General features: G+C 61.2%; 6 protein-coding genes across 6 annotated transcripts; all 6 read right to left on the bottom strand.

Annotated features, from left to right (window-relative positions):
* Positions 1 to 731: 731 nt before the first annotated feature.
* LDBPK_301070 (ubiquitin fusion degradation protein 2, putative) lies at positions 732 to 3,800 on the bottom strand (the record flags this gene model as incomplete). Its single annotated transcript, XM_003862772.1, has 1 exon — positions 732 to 3,800. One exon carries the CDS (start codon positions 3,798 to 3,800, stop codon positions 732 to 734), a length of 3,069 nt encoding a protein of 1,022 aa, XP_003862820.1.
* Positions 3,801 to 4,971: 1,171 nt separating this feature from the next.
* On the bottom strand, positions 4,972 to 6,807 carry LDBPK_301060 (protein kinase, putative; the record flags this gene model as incomplete). Its single annotated transcript, XM_003862771.1, has 1 exon — positions 4,972 to 6,807. One exon carries the CDS (start codon positions 6,805 to 6,807, stop codon positions 4,972 to 4,974), a length of 1,836 nt encoding a protein of 611 aa, XP_003862819.1.
* A 601-nt stretch (positions 6,808 to 7,408) lies between these two features.
* On the bottom strand, positions 7,409 to 9,127 carry LDBPK_301050 (hypothetical protein, conserved; the record flags this gene model as incomplete). The annotated part of the gene is made up of 1 exon (XM_003862770.1): positions 7,409 to 9,127. One exon carries the CDS (start codon positions 9,125 to 9,127, stop codon positions 7,409 to 7,411), a length of 1,719 nt encoding a protein of 572 aa, XP_003862818.1.
* Positions 9,128 to 10,682: 1,555 nt separating this feature from the next.
* LDBPK_301040 (hypothetical protein, conserved) lies at positions 10,683 to 12,065 on the bottom strand (the record flags this gene model as incomplete). The annotated part of the gene is made up of 1 exon (XM_003862769.1): positions 10,683 to 12,065. One exon carries the CDS (start codon positions 12,063 to 12,065, stop codon positions 10,683 to 10,685), a length of 1,383 nt encoding a protein of 460 aa, XP_003862817.1.
* Positions 12,066 to 13,766: 1,701 nt separating this feature from the next.
* LDBPK_301030 (p22 protein precursor, putative) lies at positions 13,767 to 14,381 on the bottom strand (the record flags this gene model as incomplete). The annotated part of the gene is made up of 1 exon (XM_003862768.1): positions 13,767 to 14,381. One exon carries the CDS (start codon positions 14,379 to 14,381, stop codon positions 13,767 to 13,769), a length of 615 nt encoding a protein of 204 aa, XP_003862816.1.
* Positions 14,382 to 15,463: 1,082 nt separating this feature from the next.
* Positions 15,464 to 16,819, bottom strand: LDBPK_301020 (hypothetical protein, conserved; the record flags this gene model as incomplete). Its single annotated transcript, XM_003862767.1, has 1 exon — positions 15,464 to 16,819. The coding sequence occupies one exon, from the start codon at positions 16,817 to 16,819 to the stop codon at positions 15,464 to 15,466; it is 1,356 nt and encodes a 451-aa protein (XP_003862815.1).
* Positions 16,820 to 18,164: the final 1,345 nt, after the last annotated feature.

Raw genomic sequence — 18,164 nt, 5'->3', positions numbered from 1 at the left:
GCGCTGCGGCATCCCCCCCCCCCCGGTCATCCGACCGCCTCGGCATGAGCCCACGTGCAAGCCGCGCATGAAACCGAAAAGGAAGTGCGTCATTCGATAAAGCGTGTCGGAGGCACGAAGTGCGCAGAGCTTCCGCATATCAGCGCCGTGCGCCACCATCCCCCTTCTTCCGCTCTGTGTGATGTGCGCCCGCACAAAAGCAAGCGCGACCGTGGGCGCAGGATGTGTCATCAAGCTGCGAGAGGATGGCCTGCATCAATGTCAGCGGTGTTAAACACCACAGGAAAAACGAGAGAGAATGGTACGTGAGGAAGCGCATCAAGGGTTAGTCATCGCAGTGTAGAGGCACACGAAAGAGGAGGGAGACAGCCATGAACAACGCGAGATCATCGCCAAGCGCAACAAGAAAAGACGACGACGCCGAGGAGTCAAGGAACACGAGAGAGGAAGGGCGAGATGGAGAGCACTACAGGAACGGCAGTCGACGCGCACAAAAACGCCCATCGCAAAAACACGACACGAAAGAAGAATAGTGAGAGCGCAGAAGAGGGAGGTGAGAAGCGGAAGTGGTGGAGCAAGGGGGGGGCGGGGGAGGGCTCAGTCGATGGCATATGACGCGGCCCCCTCCCCCTTCCCCAACGGCCCCATACAAAAGATGCACCGATGCGCTGCGCCTTCACTCGCTCCGCCCGCTTCTCTGCCGGCGTGTGCGCAACTGTCCCGCTGAAAGTCTACACCTGGGCAGCCTTGACGTCCTCCAGCCATTTCTGGATAGCAGCCCGTCGCCCCTCCACAGCGGCCGCCACGTCAGGGCGCTTGTTAAAAGCCGCCACCTTGTCCTCCGTCAGCGGCTCGTTCGTGAAAGGGTGCTTGCTCTCGGACAGGAGGAGGTGGTGCAGCGTCTCCTGGTTGACGTACACCAGGTCATTCAGGTCCTTCACGTCCGCCGGCAGCGCAACAGGCTGGAGGAGCGGGGTGGAGAGCAACGCATCCAAGGCGTAGTCCGGCGCGTCGTCCCAGACGGCCTCCTCGTTGTCCACCTCCTTGGACACGGACGTCACCGCCGCCGCCATCTCAGACACCTTCCAGATGAGATCCTCCGAGACGAGCTGGCGGTCCACGATGGTGCGCATGACGCTGCGAATGTCAGACAGCGGAATGCTGCAGTGGCACAGGCAGCGGAGAAAGTTCTTGGAGCGCCGGAAGTGCGTGAAGCAGTCGACGAGACGCATCAGGACCTCGCGGGGGCGGAAGTTGTAGAGGTCGGCGTTCTGGATCTTCAGGCTCCGGCTGTTTGGGCCGGCGAACGCCATCAGGCTGCGGGCAAGCATCTCGCTGATCTGCCCAGCCACCATGTTCTGCGAGACGCCCTTGGGGAACTGCAAAGACAGCTCGATGAACATGTCCATCGAGGCGGTAAAGAGCATCAGGTGGGAGCGGAGGCTCATGCCACGCTCGTGATACGTCTGCGACCCGTCAGCATTCTCCTCATCGTCCCCCTCGCCGCCGTCCTCGCCGGCGTCGACATCCTCGTTGCGACTCGCGTTGCTTCGCTGACGGCGCGTCTGCCGCTGCTGTTGCTCCCCGTTCGAGCCGCCGGCGGCGTTCTGCGGGCTGTCTGACGCGACGGCGTTCTCTGACAAATCCGCGCCGGCCTTTACCATCTCGTTCATCCTTGTGAGGGTGTCGATCACCTGATCGACTGCCTCATTCACCTCCGCCACCGCCATGTGCGAGAAGCGCTCGAGCATGGTGTTGTTCGCCTGCGACTCCATCTCCTCGCGCACCGGCTCGCACAGCAGGTTCGACTTGAGGAACGTTTTGATGGCATACGAGAGCTCGTAGCGCACTTCGACTCGCTCGTATGTGGACTTCTCGACAGCGATGTAGCACTCCATGCAGGCGCGCACAATGTGGGTGCTGAACCACGGATGCTGCTCGAGCACCTTGCGTGTCGCGTAGTTCTCCTGCAGCCGCAGAAGGTAGGCGGGGAAGAGGGCGTGCGTGTGGGGCTTAGGAAAGTACTTGGTGTTGCCCATGAGCACCAGCATGAGGGAGATCATGCCGTCGGAGTAAAGGCCGTCCAACGGCGCCATACTCGTGGCGCGAATCACGCAGTCGACGAGGCACTGCGGGAGGTAGCCCCATTCCGCTGGCGGTTGAGCCGGCAGGACACCCTGGTCATCCACTTGCATCACCATCAGGAGCCAGTGTGCGAGGTGATTGAGGAACTCGAGTCGGCTCGCACTAAGCTCAGTCGACCCGAGCAGGCCCTCAAGCAGGAGCTTCTCCGCGGTGAAGAAGTCGCGCTGCTGCCGTGACGCCTGAGGATGAGTCGCCTGGCGCTCGTCGCGGTCATGCTCGTCAATGAAGACGGCCGCGCACAGCGTGACAGCACGGGCCGCGAGGAAGAAGAGATGGATGAAAGGTTTGTAGGGGTCGCGGCTCGACGGCGCGCGGGGCAGCGGGTTGTCGTCGCCGAAGTGCGCCACCCGCTCGACGTCGCTGCCAAAGGAAACGACGACGCCGTTTGGGCCGTACAGGCGATCCAGCAGGTAGTGGGCTGGGATCTGGCGGTAGTCGTAACCGCCACTGCTGCTCGTGTCTTCCTTGTTCGCGCGCGCCTGGAAGATAGGCAGTGCGAGCTCAATGAGAACCGACTGAAGCTGGATCATAAAGTAGCGAGAGCTGATGGGGCTGTCGTGATGCATCGTCTTCAGGTAATCCTCGTTCAGCTGTAGGGCTCTGCCAAGGTACCGCAGCGTTGCGTCGCGAGCCGTCTTTACATGGAGCAGGCTCTGCACCAGTCGCACGTTCATCTTCGCAAGCGTACTCATCTCCTGCTGTATTGTGTAGACTGTCTGCTGATGCTCATCCTGCTTTTGAGGAGAGAACACCTCTAGCATCGCGAGCCAGTCCCCGTGCGGCGCGCGCGCCGCTGCCATAGGCTTTGGTCCCAGGCCAAAGAGAACGCCCAAGAGCGTGGTGTGCTCGAGCTGCGTGCCGGTTGTGATGAACATATTGGTAAAGAACGGACTCGTCATCAGCGCTGTCTGCATCCGTGGGCAGGCGAGCAGCGACAGGAGCACGCGGTGCAGCTGCTTCACAACGCTCATGTCCCCCCAGGAGAGATGGGTGGAGAGTTGCATGAGGTGGGATAGGACCTGGTTGATGAGATAACCCTCTTCGTGCCGCTCAGCGCCAGCGCGAGAAGCAATGTTGGAGAAGAGGGCGTCGATGGCCACGGCGGAGAAGGCGTCAGAGGCGAGGTAGGGCAGCAGCAGCAGGCCGTAGGGGGTCTTGGCCTTGAGTAGCGCGTACGCAGCGTCGCAGCTATCTTTCTCGAGGATTTGGTTCTTGGTACTCTTGGCCTCCACAATGCGCAGCATCTGCTCCGCAAAGGCGTCCTGCGTCTCCTGCACCGAATCACGCCTCGCTGCCGTCTGGCCGGCAGACGAGGGCGCCGCAGTCTCCGGGATTTGGGCCACGGCGAGATCGATGCTGCGCTGCACCATACCAAGGTCGCCACCTGTCACGGTTGCAACACGCTCATTGGCGTAGAAGACGATGAAGGTGGGTATGGTGGAGACGCCGTAGCGGCTGGCGCAATCGCGGTTACGGTCGACGTTGCACTTGGCAAAGATGACCTTGCTGGGGTCGTAGTAGCGCGCCATCTGCTCGAATTGCGGCTTGATCTGCTGGCACGGCCCGCACCAGTCGGCGTAGAAGTCGATCACCGTCACTACATCGCTGCGCTGTACATGCAATAGCAACTGGCCAAGGCTCGTAATCTCCAGCATCTCTGAAGCAGGTAAGTCGGAAAGGTGGGGGAGGGGGGGAGGCTATGTGTGGTGTGAGCGGAGTGAAGGGTATGAAGCGTCGCAGTCACTGCACAAGAAGACAAGAGGGGGGATGCCGGTGGTTCAACTGCAGAACACCTTCACGGCCCCAACTGTGGCTGTCCCGAAGGCACGGAGCTCGAAAACAAACAAGAAAAAAAAAACGATTTAGCGGCAGGGGACGAGTGCTCTGTGGATCAATGTGTAGCTAAGTTGCTTGTGCGTTTGTGCACTCCTCGTAGGAAAGGGCTGCACCCTCTCAGAGGGTCACAGCGGTGGAGATGGAAAGCACAAGTACAGAGGTGGCGCGCGCTTTTTGCTGAGAGAGTGGCAATGGACCAACGCATCATGTGCCAGTCATCAGCATGGCGGTGTGTCACCGGTTGCGTTTCGTTCCTCGACTGCAGAAGCTGCGAGGAAAGGCTGCCGTGCTGACGGCGCTGGAAGCAGCTGCACGCACGGGTAGCTGTAGGGCTGACGAGAGCACGCGTGAACGGGGTTGCTCTCTTCTTCTTTTCTCGTCATTGGCGTTTTGGCATGCTGCTAACGTCGCTGTGCAAGCACCTTGCGTGTACGCATCTCTCGTGATGGGTGATTGTGCGATCAGAGAGAGAAGAGGAAAAACCTCGCCATGCGATGGGTTGGGTATCGAAGCCGAGTACTCCCTCTCTCGGCACAGCCCCACACGCACGCACAGAGGCAGGTAGGTATCTGCTATTACATCGTACGGAGGTGTGCGTGCCCACCTCCATCCAAGAGGCACCTCAGTTGCATTTGATGTTGTGCGTACGCGTGTGTTTGAGCAGCGTCGGCGAGGTGAGGTAGAGAAGCGCTACAGCCGCTCGCCATTCCCACACAAGCACGCGTACGTTTGAGGTGCGGCTGCGTATACCTTTACGACGACGGTGTGATGAGGATTTGCCTCTGCTGGCCTGGCCCTCCCATCTGCCCGCGCTGCCAACAAGTAGGAGAGTAAGTCTACCTCGTTGGTGATGCAGCCAGGGAGGGTTGGGGCAAGGCGAGAAAAGAGGGTGGGCACCACCGCCGTCCACCCTATCCCCACACCGCCCCCCTCCCACACGCACCTCTCAAGAAAAAGATAGAAGGCCTTCAGGCACACAGCACTGCCACCTCAGGGAGTGTCGCGGTAGTCCTGAAAGTACTTGTCGGCGGGGCGGCCGGTGTAGTGCATGCCCACATCATCAATGACGTCATCCACCTCGTCGTCGTCCACTACAGAGGCGGCCTCGGGTCTGGAATTCACCGCAGGTGTCGGCACTGCACCAGGCGCGCTGCCACCCGCTGAGCCCGCTGCCTCATGTGATGCTGCCGCTGCCGTGGGTGCCGGCTCGGTGTCCTCTTGAGTAAAGAACTGCTCGAACGGGTTGGCATCCGCCGTCGCGCGATACACATACTCTGCGTAGGCGGGGTCGTTGAAAGGGAGGATGTGGTAGCACGAGGCGAGCGATGCAGATGGATCGACGCACGCGGCTGCAAGCGACTTCAGCGCTGCAGACGAGGCACCTGAAGCGTCATTCGAAGCCTCTCGCGCATCACAGCTCGCGTCGCCTGAGGCAGCACTCGTCGCCTTCGAGCTCCCCAAGTCGAATCGGCGCATGCGGAAGGTGCGCAGCTGCGCCTCCACCGGCTCCCATTGAAAGCCGTCGAACAGCGCGTGGCGGCGCAGCGCCGTGGCGTCGAAGCGGTGCGTGTCGGGGTGCACGCCAAGCCGCTTCTGCGGGTCCGTCAAGAGCAGCTGCTGGATGAAATCCTTCACAGCAGCGAAGCGACGCTCGCCGCAGCACTGCTCCGCTTCCCCATCCGCGTCGTCGGCAAAGTGGATGTGCGGAAACAGCTCGTGTCTCTCCACGTAGCTGCCGTGGACTACCTTCTGGAGGACTTCAAACGGTGTCATGCCAGAAAAGAGGTGCTCGCCGTACACCAACTCGTACACGAGTGCACCGAGGGCCCATAGGTCGCTGCTGAAGCTCCACTTGCACTCCCCCACCATCTCCGGTGAAACGTAGTGCGCCGTGCCGCAGAAGCTCGCCGTTTTCCTCCGCATACGGTGGATTTGAGAGACCGTGAGGCGGCGCCGTCGCGAAGACGAAGAAGCGCCGCCGTTCTCTGCTGCTGCGTGTCCACCGCCGCCATCGCTGCTTTCGGCTTCATCAACGGCAGCTGCATCCACCGGTGGAGGGCATGCTACGCCGCCGTTCGTCTCCGGCATATTCACGGCCCCCTCGAGGTCCGCAGTGTCGAAGTCCAGCAAGCAGGCGCGGTACTTCTCATCGAACGCCACATTCTCGGGCTTCAAGTCACGCAGCACGACACCCCTGTCGGCGGTGTGCTCGAGGGCTAGCACCAGCTGTGCCGTTATAAGTTGAATGTCATGAAAGTCGAGGCAGCGGAGCGCCGTGCTGCTGGCCGGAATTGCCGTGGCCCGTTTAGACGGACCTGTCGACGCTGATGCTTCCGCCACCGGGGCACCGTCCGGCACGGATCCAGCGGTGCCACCGGCTACTGCACCGGGACTAGGCATACTAGCAGTCGATCCAGCTGCTGCCTCCTCCTCGTTGTACTGCCGCACACGCTCCTGTGCCACGTATCGGATGTGCTGCAGCAGGTCGCCATGGGGAAGCCACTCGAGCACAAAGTAAAGCTCGTCCTCGGACTGGGCGGTGCCGTAGAGACGGACCACATACGGAAACGGAGCGAGGCGCTGCAGCGTCGCCTTCTCGTTCATGACACTCTGCACCTTACCCTGTTGCAGCACCTGGATCTTGGAGACGACCTTCACCACGACCGGCAGCAAGGGCGCGGCGGCGCAGCGTAGACGGCACTGCACAACTTGGCTAATAGCGCCGGAGCCGAGAGGGATCCCTGAGCCGAGCTGAAGCTGCTCAGGCCGGAACTGCACGCACGAAGCGGCTGGAGGAAGAGGTGAAGAAGAAGCTTGTGAGTTCATCACCACCTCTGTAAAGTTGCTGATTGAGCAACGGTCTTTATGTGATAGCTGATGGATGAGAGTCCTCAGAGAGAGGCGCTGCACATGTAAGTTAAGCGCGGCTGTGCAGGGAAGGGTGGTGGTTTGGGTGGTAAGGTGCGACGAGGAGAAAAGCAGCAGCCCATAAACGGAGGCAGAGAGGGACGGCGGAAGAAGGTCGAAGGCAGCGAAGGGCGAGAGAGCATCGGGTCGTTGAAGGGCAGAAGAATGCGCAACAAAACAAAGACATCGGTGATAAGGAAAAAAGGGCGTCGAAATCCTACCAGCAACAGCACAAGCAGAAGGATGGGCCGCTACACTCATCATCGCCATCGCGTCGCCTCTTCGCTTTCCCTCTTCGTTGTTGGAGGAGTGGCCTGCGGCCTCCCTGCAAAATGCAAGATGGGCAGGGCAGAGATGGAGAAGTGGATATGGTGCGAGCGAGAAACGCCGTCAAGGCGCCCATTGCATGTCTTCGTTCCTCTCTCTGAGACTCCCACCACAAGATGAGTCTTCGCCTCATTACCCACGAAGGGATAGTAGTGGCATGCGGTGGTGTGCCGAAGCGTACGACCGCGCACACTCACAGCGCGTTCAGGACCGTCATTAGGTGGCCCTCGTCGTAGCCATTCTCAGAGGATGCAGGAGCGGCGGCGCCAGCCAAGTCACCGCCAGTGTCCTCCGGCGCTCTGCCACCACCACCCCACGCCGCGTGCGTCGACGCCAAGAAGCGGGCGACAGCATCCTTGTTTTCGCGCAGAAGCACCTGGGTGGAGACGCTAGAGTTGTTGTGCAGGTCGACACCGCCGCTTTCGCTACAGCTAGACTGCGAAGCACATAGCATGATGTAGTCGACGAGAACGCGTCGCACCAGCGCGACATGAGCAACGGCCACCCCTTTGCAGACCGCAGCGGCCAGGCGCAGCACCCGCCACAGTAGCGCGGGGCACTGTTGAAAGAGCGACTGGAGGCCCGGCGGCAGATCGCTCGAGGAGCACAGTACGTGGAGGAGTCGCAGTGCGTTGTTGCGTGCCATAGGATGGGAAGACGGGGGCAAGACGGGCTGTGGCGTCGATGGCCTACTCGCACATGTGTCGTCATTGTCGTCTCCAGGCAGTGCCAACGCGGCTGCAAGGAGGCGCTGCACCGGGCACGCCGGCGCAAACAGCAGTAGTCGTCGCGTTGCAGAGCTGACGGTGGCGGTTGAGGACGGAAACAGCAGCATCGTCAACGTTTGCCACGAGTCGGCCGACACGATCGGTGATGCGTGAGTGAGGGCGGGCAGAAAGATATCGAGCTGCCTACGAGTGTCCGCCGCTTTCAGGACTACAGTCGACGACGAGCCCGGTTCAACCTCTTCTGAGGACTTCAAGGACGCCGCCGCCTGCGGCGTCACTACGACAGCCGAGGCTCCTCGCCTTTGGCGTCGCGGCTCTGCTGCGCGCGCGTCGCCGCTAAACAGTCGCATGAGTCTCTTGTGGAGCGGTGGGCAGCGGAGCAGAGCGCGGAGCAGCACCCCTGTCGCCACCACGTCGGAATCAACGTTCGCGTCCGTTCTGAGGTGCGGAGACGGTCTCGGCTGAGAGCGTCGAGTGGCAGATGCGGCAGACGTGTGCAGGTCCACCAGTGCGCACAGCACTTGGCTCACGTCGTACGTGCCACTGCGCGCACTTGCACCGCCGTCCTTAGAATCAGGTGAGGCAGAGGGCTCAATCAACGCCAGCTCGAGGGCGGTAGCGAAGGTTTTGGGCGAATTCGGAGCCAGTGCTGTCGCCGCCCTCCAGCGTGCATCGGAGAAGCCGCTGAACACAAGGTGGCAGCGCTGCGCCGCAAGCTCGGAGGCGTCGTGGCAGCGACCGTACAGAAGCGCGTCGGACACAGCCACTCCACCGTCGCGGCGGCACAGCAGGGCGAAGATGTCGGCAATGCGCAGCCGCAGCTGCTGCGCACCCATGGCATCGTCCTGCTGCTGTGATGGCAGATTACCGCTGCCACCGTTGTCGCTGGACGACGCGTGTGAAGGTTCGCGACTGTCAGCAGGCAACTCGCTCGTCGAACCGACGTCCACATCGTAGCGATTGATGCGGTTGCTGTAGGTATTCTGTCGTTCGACCTTGGCAGCGTGCCCGCTTCGCCGCGACGGCAGCTGAGGACGACCAGCCCACCACAGGAGCACACGCAAGATAAGCGGGCTGAGTTCGACCACTGGCATAGGACGCGGCGCGCATGAAGTGGAGGATGGCAAGTCCTGCGCAGAGCTGGTTGTCGGCGAGGCGGCTGGAAGCACTGCTGGTGTCATCATTTTAGGTGGTTCGGAAAGGAGCGTATCGTAATCGCCAAAGAAACTGCTCAACGCCGTATTCGCCCACTCGTCCAAATCGGCAGCAGAGAGGGCTTGGCCGGTTGTTGTGTGCCCGAGAACCGCAGCGAACGACTCCTCCGAAGTGTTTGGTGCACCGCTCCCTGCGTCGTGCGTGTCGCGCGCCGCAGAGCCTGCCCACGGTGCATGTAGCGGCGGAGGCGTCAAAGGTGCAGCTTCTAAATCTGCACCCGGGGTGGCAGCAGCGGCGGCAGCGGTGGCAACCTCGGCAGCTGGAGTGTCGCATGCGCTGTTAACAAGGCTGAACCACACCAAGCCTACCACCTCGTAGAGTGCCTCGGGCAGACGGGAAGCCTGAAGAAGGCGGCCCTCCACGACTTGATGAGGGACGCGTGTAGGCATGGGGAAGGGATGTGTGAGGGTTTGCAACGCAGCGCTCCCACCGACGTGCAGCACCGAGGAGAGAAGGAAAGAAAATGTTGGGACTGAAGAAGGGAGCGAAGCGGTGCACCGCACAGCCGCGGCACAGTTACCCCGTACAGCCGCCTCGGTGACCGACTAGTTTAGAGGTGGTGGGGTGGTGATCCGTGCACGGCCGGAGCACCGTCTGCGTTTGAGAGAAGAAAGCGCGCACAAGGCATGGACTCACAAAAAGACGGAGAAAGAGAGAGGAGGGGGGAGGTGGGAAAAGCCAAAGCAGGAGAAGCGGGAAGACTGTGCAGAGCGCAACGCCCGTTCCCGTCAAGCAAACGGAGGTTGGCAAAAGACAACTGTGCGCCAGAGCACAGACAATGCAGCGTGCAGACCGCCGCAACCACCGTCCTCGATGCCGCGAGCACGTGCGTCAGGTGAAAGGGCCAAGCAGGGAAGGGGAAGAGGACCTCGTGATTTCATAGCGTCTCCCCACTCCCACGCACTTGTATGCGCGCATGTATGTGTACGTGTGCGTGTGTTTGCTTGATGCTTGATGGGGGTGGGTAGGCGCCGGGCAACGAAGAGAGAATGAGAGGGACAAGTGAATGAGAGGGAAATAGCAGAAAGAAAAGGGTCAAGACACAGAGCCCGGCTCCCCTGCACCTGCAACACACGCACACACACACACCCCTCCCCACTCCTCCCCTCCCCGATGTGTGGATCTGCGTGAGGAAAAGGGGGGAAGCCGTCCGCGGCACCAGCAAGGCAGACAAACGGAGATTCAGACGGCTGAGAGAGGGAGGGAAAGACACACTGGAAGTATTGCCGGCACACAAGCACACACAGACACCGAGACAGCCCAAGCACAGCCACGGAGGCGCGCGACCACGCACGTGCACAGAGTTGCAGAGGGGGCGCGATACTATCGTGGGCACAAGCGCTCCCACCTCAAGCGCACGCGGCAGCAGCAGAAAAAGAGAGACGCGCAAGCATGAACGTGAAGAGACACAAAAGGAGAAAGCAGTGCGCAGCAGTCCAACCGCGCACCTTCCCACGATGCCCCCGCTTAGTCCTCCTCCTTCTCCCACCTCCACCTCTCCTCTCTACAAAATCCTCGCTGACATCATACCTGAACCGTGACAAAAATGGCGCGGTCGCTAGAGGAGAGATGCGCCTCCAGGAAGCTACCGGGAGTCGAAAGCGGGGGCTGGATGCCCTGCACCATAAAGCGCACGCGGCGGCCAGCATTGGGCGAGGTGGCAGACGGCGCGGCAGCCTCCGCAAACTCAAGTCCTAGACCGCATTTCTCGGGGCGCTCCTCGTAGTCGCGCATGAAGGCTTGCACCATCGCGTGCTCCCACGCCGCCCACGCCGGCGGCTCCGGCGGGGTGCTGGTCAAGAGCGGCTCCTGCTTCTCCAGCTCATCCGTCGCGCAACGCGGAGGGTCAGCATAATAGGGGGCAAGGGTGCGCAGTAGCTGCTGATAAGTGCGCTCCACTTCACTGAGCACCACTGCTGAAGCGTGCGCAGAGGTAGATGGCGATGTGCTGTCCCTAGGATGCTCCTGCGGTTGCTGGGCCTTCCACCGCAGAACAGGTGCACGGAACAGTCGCCACAGCAGCAGACCCAGAGGCAGCTGCTCCGGCTCAATCGTCGGAGCAGCTGCCGCCTCCGTCGCCGTTACTGAGAGTGCTAGCGCCGGAGCTGCTGAGACACGGTGAGCATCGTACTGTAAGTACCCGCTTTCGCTCCGGCCTGCCGCGCCTCGATAGGCGAAGGGGAATCCGATGCGGATGAGGTACGCCACGTGTGGCCGAGGCGTCAGCAGACCGCGGAGCAGCTGCTGGTATTCGGCCAGGAGGTATGGAGATGTAAATGCAAAGGGCGCCGAATACCCACCACCGGGGCTGCTGCTTGACGAGTAGCCGCCATTGCCTACACCGGCGCCGCCGCTGCCGCTCAAACCGGGGTCGCGGTAGCGCTGCTGCTGGAGCTGCTCCTGTGCCGCAGCGTCAAAGGGCCGGTAGAGTGCTAAACCAACGGCCGCCTGCAGCGCCGACTCAGCTTCGCGCTGATAGATGGTGTAGTTGCCGTAGAGCACAGTGTAGGCAGCCTTGTGCGCCTGCTTCACCTCCATCCGGATGTGCTCCTCCAGTCTGTCGTAGTTAATGTAGAGGGGCACGGTGCGGGCCAGCGAGCTCCCCTTCGTGAGAGAGTGGATGTGGAAGCTGAGCTCGAGCGGCTCACTCAAGATGGAGCACAGATGAGACTGCAGAAGCGCTGCTGCTGCTGATGAGGACGGGGATGACGTCGATGACGCCGAGAGGTGTGCCGCCCGCTCTTCGCGGACACACTCGTTCACGTAGTCCTTGACGGCACCTGCCGGATACAGCCACGACAGCGGGGTGTCGCGGACGCTAAACCACACCTGCGTCGTCTCTGGGTGCAGTGCCGCCGCGTACGGGCGAAACAGCTGAAGGAGGTCCCGCACAATAGCGAGAAGCATCGTGGTGCGCGGCAGCACAAACGCTGCAGGTGCAGGGCGGTCGGTGGGGTGAAGGATATCGCCATCTGCGAGGGAGACGACGACGGGCACGCCGCCGATGTACTCCTTCTGCGAGCGCATTTGAGCAGGATGCAATACCACGACTGCTGCTCTTAGTCGCTCCCAGTGACTTTCAGAAGAAAAGGGTCGAGACGGCGCGCAAACCTGCGCAGATGCAATGACTCCAGCAACCACGAAGAGACGGAGAGGAGGGGGAAGTGCGAAAGTAGAAGAAAGCGACTGCAGCAAGCGGCCTCGTAGCTGCTGCGAGAGAAAAAGAAGTGAAGCATCAAAAGGAGGGGGGGAGACGAGGCCTGAGCGGCGCCGTTTGCATGCTTACATGTCGTGCTGAACACAACTTGTATTCCTTTCCTCTTCGTTCCCCCTCCCTTTCCCTCTCTGCACAGCTGTCTGTAGCGAGCGCTCAAAAGCCCCCGCGCGCAGAACGAAAGAGTCAGGGCGGCAGCCGGTGATGCTAGCAAATGACGTCTCGTGCGCCTTTTCGCCCGCTTCTGGTGCTGCCGCTGCTGCTGCCGCCTCTTCCTCTTCTTTCTCTTTCTTGTGGCTTGCTTCCGCGGTGACATGAAGAGGAGGAGCGTAATGGGAGAGATTAAGGGGAGGGCGACTGTCGAAAAACATCACCCGCCGCCCCCCTCTCCCCCGGCGCGTCCTCCTCCCCTCCATCGTTCCCGTGCCCTTTACCGAGGCACACAAACAGTTATGTACGCTTAAGAAAAAGCCGCGGCACAGTAAGGTCGAAGAAGGGAGGGGAGCTCTGACCATGAGAGGGGAAGCAGCACCTAAGCTACGGTCGCTTTCACTGGCGCGTGCACTTCTCCACTCGCGCCCACAACAGATGAGGGCGGCAACAGCACTGACGGGGAGGGGAGAACAAGAGCACGTCGCGCAGCGAGCCGCCGAGTGTGCACCTCCCCTCTCCCACCTCACTCCTCGACATCACAGCTCAAGTGCGAATGATCGCCTCTTCTTGCATGCACACCCTTGCCTCTCCCCCTTCGCTGTGCCACCCCCCCCCTTCTGTGTTTGCCGCTGTCATCGTGGGAAAAGTGCGATGGCGGAAGCGGGAAGGGTGTTGGAATCGACGATAGCAAGCCTGCATCGCACCCTCAAGCAGAGTCGCACGACCAGGTTCTCACTTGTTTTCCCATCCGCGCACGTACAGAGAGAAGTTCTCTCTGTGGGGAAGGAGAGGAACATGTGGGCCGCACTTGCGCGGAGCTGCGCAGCAGTCGAGGCGCAAGGTAAGACGCGCGTGAAGAGGGTGTTAGCGGTGTTGGAGGGAGGAGGAGGAAACTTAGAATGAGAGAGACGTAAGCGCCCCAACATAAGTCAGGCGTTGCATCTCCGCTCTACTCCACCCCACCCCCTCTTGCCGCCTTTGCCTTCTGAGCTTCCTAGCTGAGTGGAGGTTTGAGGGTAGCCAGTCGCCCGTTGTGCGTCCCCCTCCATTCACTACTTCGCCCACACTTGTCCCCTGCCACGACCACCAACCCCGTCGCTCTTACACGCACCCGCTCTGTTGAACGCAAACAAATCACGGAGACACAAACGCGAAGAGAGAGCGAGCATGCCAGCGTGGGTCCCTCGCTTCGCTCTCTCTCGCGCTCTCCTCCACCGGCTCTCCTGCAAACTGTTCGTCACCTACGAGGCAAACTTGTTCATGGTGGTCAGCCACGCCTCGTAGTCCTGCTGCTCCGCCCAGAAGCTGTACAAGACCACGAATTCGCCGAGTTTCTCGTCCACGCCGCGCTTCTCCAGGTACGTCATCACGCAGTTCAGGAGATCGTAGTCTAACTCGTGCACCAGCGGGCCGGTGTACAGCTCATTCCGCTTCGCCTCCGCCTCGGCGCTGGTGTCCTTCGCGAGAGCTGCCTCGTCGTAGAAGCGGATGTTGTTCAGCACCAGCTCGCCCTCCTCAATGCTCAGATCCGCCTGCATCGTCTGCCCATTCGTCTGTGTAATGTACACAAAAATGTCGTGGCTGTTTGCTTTATCGGAGTCCTGGTTCGTGCTGTAGCGCACCACCAGCTCCTCACCCTCGAAAGACTTGGTGAGGTCAAAGGTACACGTGCCGGGCTTGCGCACCACCTGCCAGCCGGCTGGCGGCGTCGGCTGCTCTGGCTTGTCGCTGCGACCCATCTCCTCCTCCAGCTCTCGGCGGGTGGCATCGGCGAGCGCGGCGTCGCTGGCGGAGCGGCGCGGCACCGTGAGCGCCGTCGGCGCAGATGTGGACGGCACTCGGTCGAATCCAGACATATGAGCGGACGCAGCGGTCCCAGCCGCACCGGCGCCACGGCAGGCGCGCAGAGCAGAGAGGCCCAGCTTGTTGAAGGTGCGGCGCATGGTAGAATCCGTAGAAAAAGGTATGTCGTGATGCGTGGTGAGGTACACGTTTAGATTATTATGCCTTTGAACTGCCAGCAGTTCCGCGTGACCGGAGAAGGGGAGGCGGGAGGGCGCGCACAAGTCAAAGGGCGGAGCGAAACTGAAAGAAATGGAATGGGGAGGGGGGAGGCAGTCACGTCAGCGCGGCGCTTTCTTCGTCTTAACTTTTCCGTGTCACCGGTGTCTGTGAGGAACGACGAAAGAAAAGGAAGTCCGTGCGGGAGGGGTTCTTTGGGCCGGCGAGCGGGTCACAGGCAGACAGACAGAATGTGCGAGCAGCAGACAAGAGTCGGTTGCGTGAGAGAGAGAGAGCGGGGTGTGAGGGCGAGGGGGTGCGCAGGGTGGTCGGTGTGGGTGTGCGCGCGTGAATGTGAACATGCGTAGATATACAAGGGAGAGACCGGGAGGAGGATGGGCAGCGACAAGTCGCACCAACAGAACCGATGAAGAAAGAGGCTCGAGAGGAAGGAGAGCAAATCGCTTGTGCGACGTGTGGTGGCGCGCTCCACACGCATGCACGCGTTCGTTCGCAAGGACAGAGAGGCGGACATGCGACACTCTCGATAAGAAAAGGGCAAGAAGAGAGCGAAGGCATTGCGCAGTGCCGACGTCAGTGCTAATGGGTTGGTGCGTGTGTAGAGGGGAAGGGAGTGCGGAGATGGGTACATGAAGCCTCCCTGTCTGGCTAGGCAGGAGTGTTGCGCGCCACCTCTGAGAGTGGTGGGCGGCAGAGGAGCGGGACGAAGCAGCGGGCGGGGGGTCAGATACAGCGGCTCACTGCAGCCGCCACAACAGCAGCGGTGAAAGCAAGGCCCACTAGTCAATGAAAGTCGAGGAGTCCCTCAGCAGAGAGGCGCAGCCTTGTACACGCCACGACTGCTGCTCGCCAATGGCTCCATACGCCACGTCGTCGCCCACCCGCAATAGCCCCTCCACCGCGCAGCCGGGAGCGCTTACGCATCTGTCAGCAGCTTTGCCTTGGCCTCTGCCACCGCCTCCTCCACGGAGCCGACTTCGAGTTCGTCCATCCATGTCATGTAGTATGGGTGTTCGCAGTTGTCCAGCAGCACTGGGCAGATGAACCACGGCGGGTCGACGAACACAAGGCCGTTCGTAAAGTGCTTCACAAAGGTGCGCGCGCTATCCTCCTCGAACTGATGCACTAAGTCTTCGGGCGACCACTCGCGCCCGTCGCATTTCAGCCTAGAGGGGACTGTGGTGGGAGTGCGGGTGCAGCACGAAGATGGGAAGAGAGGCTGCTGCAGCGCCGCGTCAGCGCGTGCCTCTTCTCCTTGTCTTGCTTCGCCCTTTTCCGTGGCAGGTGAAGTGCCGATGAGCAGCTCGCCACGTGAGCCCGTTGACGGTATACGCGCAGTATCGTTGCTCACACACGCGTGGGTTACCGAGGTCGACCTGCTCGAGTGCACAACAGCGGTGCCAATGCTGTCGGCATCTTGGGTCAAGAGGCTCGGCATGCGGGGGGTGGTGCGCAGTAGCGGTGGTGCCACCATCAATGCGTCCCACGACGTGAGAACAGAGAAGCTGCTCTTGTAGCTGATTTCCCCATGCTGCGGCGCCAACGGCGTGGCTGTGTTCGGCGCGGTTGCCGTCGGTGCCGCCGCCAGGCCCTGTAGACAAGCAGGCGCATCGTTCCCAAGCACGTCCGAAGCTCCGGAGGAGAGGTGGGGTTGTTGAGTTGCCGTCGCGCCAACGGTGCGACGGTCGGGTTCGTGCTTGAGCTCTCCCTCACTTTGTGCGCGAGGAATTCGCTCGGTGCAGGCGAGGCCACGGGACGACGCCGCCGCCGCCCCCGGAGGCACCGCCGCGCTTGCGCGGATCTCTGTCGGCGAGGCTGGTGCACAGAGCCATGCAAGGTGCTCCTCCTCCGAGAACGGCACCGTCTTGACTATGCTGAGAGATGCCGGCCCACCAGCTGCAGACAGGATAGCGGGCGGCGGGGCACGCAGCAAGGGAGCCCCGGCGACAGAGTCGTTGGGCGTGGCGCCAGTCGCTGTGAGGCTTGCACCGGGAGTTTCGCCGCGCTGTTCTGCGCCTTCGGTAGCCGGCACTCGCAGAGGAGTCGTGTACAACCGCGTGCGGAAGAGCTGTTTGCGCTCATTGATTGTCTCCATGCGAGGCGGCTGCGTGTGTGGAGATTCAGCGAGTTCCTCGGGAAGGCGCTTACTGTGGCCGGCTCTCGTTGCACCTGGCGGTGCACTAACTGCGAGATTTGCCCTTGGGAGGACCGTAGCGCTTGCGGCGAGTGGGACGGTCATGGGTTCCTGCGGAGACGGAGCTGGATCAGTCATCGACGTCGGACACGGGCGGCGCCGGTTTTCATCGCTGTGCACGCTGTCGTCACTCGCACGTCGTTGGTGCTGCCGGGCGCCGTGCCTGTTGTCCGAACTCCTGTAAAGGTGCTTCTCATCGTCGTCAACGCCGGCGCGCCGCTCTTGTCCTTCGCGGTGTCGATAGCGCCCATAGCGGTGCTGCCCCGAAGAGCTGCTGCTCCTGCTGTGCGACCCGTCATGCTTGCGCGAAATAGGCGACTTCACTCTCCCTTGCGTTTGATGTGACTCAAGGTAAGACGTGGAAGAAAGCGGCGGCGTGTTGCTGCTAACATCCTCTCCGTGCCGTCTCTTCCTCCCCGTGCGCGAAGGTCGGTGGTCGTGGCGATCCCCCTCCCTTCTGGCGTCCTTTGCGGGTCGTCGTACCATGCGCAGGTCGGGGGCCTCGCAATCGACGTGTCAGGGCCGCCCAAGACGCAGACAGATGAAGATTGAGAGAGAGCACAAAAAAGACCTACCAGAGAAGCGCACTTATCAGCTGTGCGCGACAACGAACATTCTCCGTCCGCTGCGGCTATGTGAAGCAAAAAAGAAGGCTGAAAAAGGAGGAGGAAGGGCAAGAAGCTACAGAAAAGAAGATGTGGCGGACGACCGTGCCCGCTACTGCACCACTTTTTCTGCAGCGTTGCGGACTCCTGGGGAGGGAGGGAGGGAGAGAGGGAGACACGGCAGACTGAGGTAGCGCCTCCACACACAAACACACGTGCACAAGCAGACCGATAGGCTCCCGCACAGACTGCTTCTAGTTCAGGCATAACAACAACGCCATCAGTACCGCCACAACATACGCACACGTACAACATGCAGATGACCGTTCCGCATGCGATGACGGGCGAGACGACAACGTTCCACGTAAACGCACGAGAACAGTTACGGCGGTCCACCAAAGGAAATTGAAGAGAGGCAAGATAGATGAACGAGAGAGATGGGCAGAGTCAAGCAGGACCGAACATCAAGGCGGGCATATTTCTTCCCCTCCGCCACACCGCTGCAAGTACGTGCACACCAGTAAAGACGGCTCGTGGAGCGGTTAGCAGAGAGGGCGCCTTTGTGGGCGATGGGGGAAAGCGGCCGCTTCCTCTTCTACCACGCGGCAACAGGCCAGCCCGCCCAGATAGCGTCTGCGCGGCTGAATGATAGGCATGCCAGTAACGACTGTTTTCAAAAACAAAAACACCCGTTAGCCTGTTTCCGTGCGTCCTCCGCAGACGCAACCCTTTTCCATCTCGCTCTTGCTCTGCTTATCGGTTTGCTCTTGATGCTTGTGTGTGTGTGTGTGTGTGCGGTCGGGCCGCTGACACCGAGA

This window comes from Leishmania donovani, chromosome 30 (genome assembly GCF_000227135.1).
Source record: "Leishmania donovani BPK282A1 complete genome, chromosome 30".
NCBI classification, from domain to species: Eukaryota; Euglenozoa; class Kinetoplastea; order Trypanosomatida; family Trypanosomatidae; genus Leishmania; species Leishmania donovani.
Note: the sequence above shows the minus strand (reverse complement) of the source record. Positions and strands in the feature narration are given on the sequence as shown.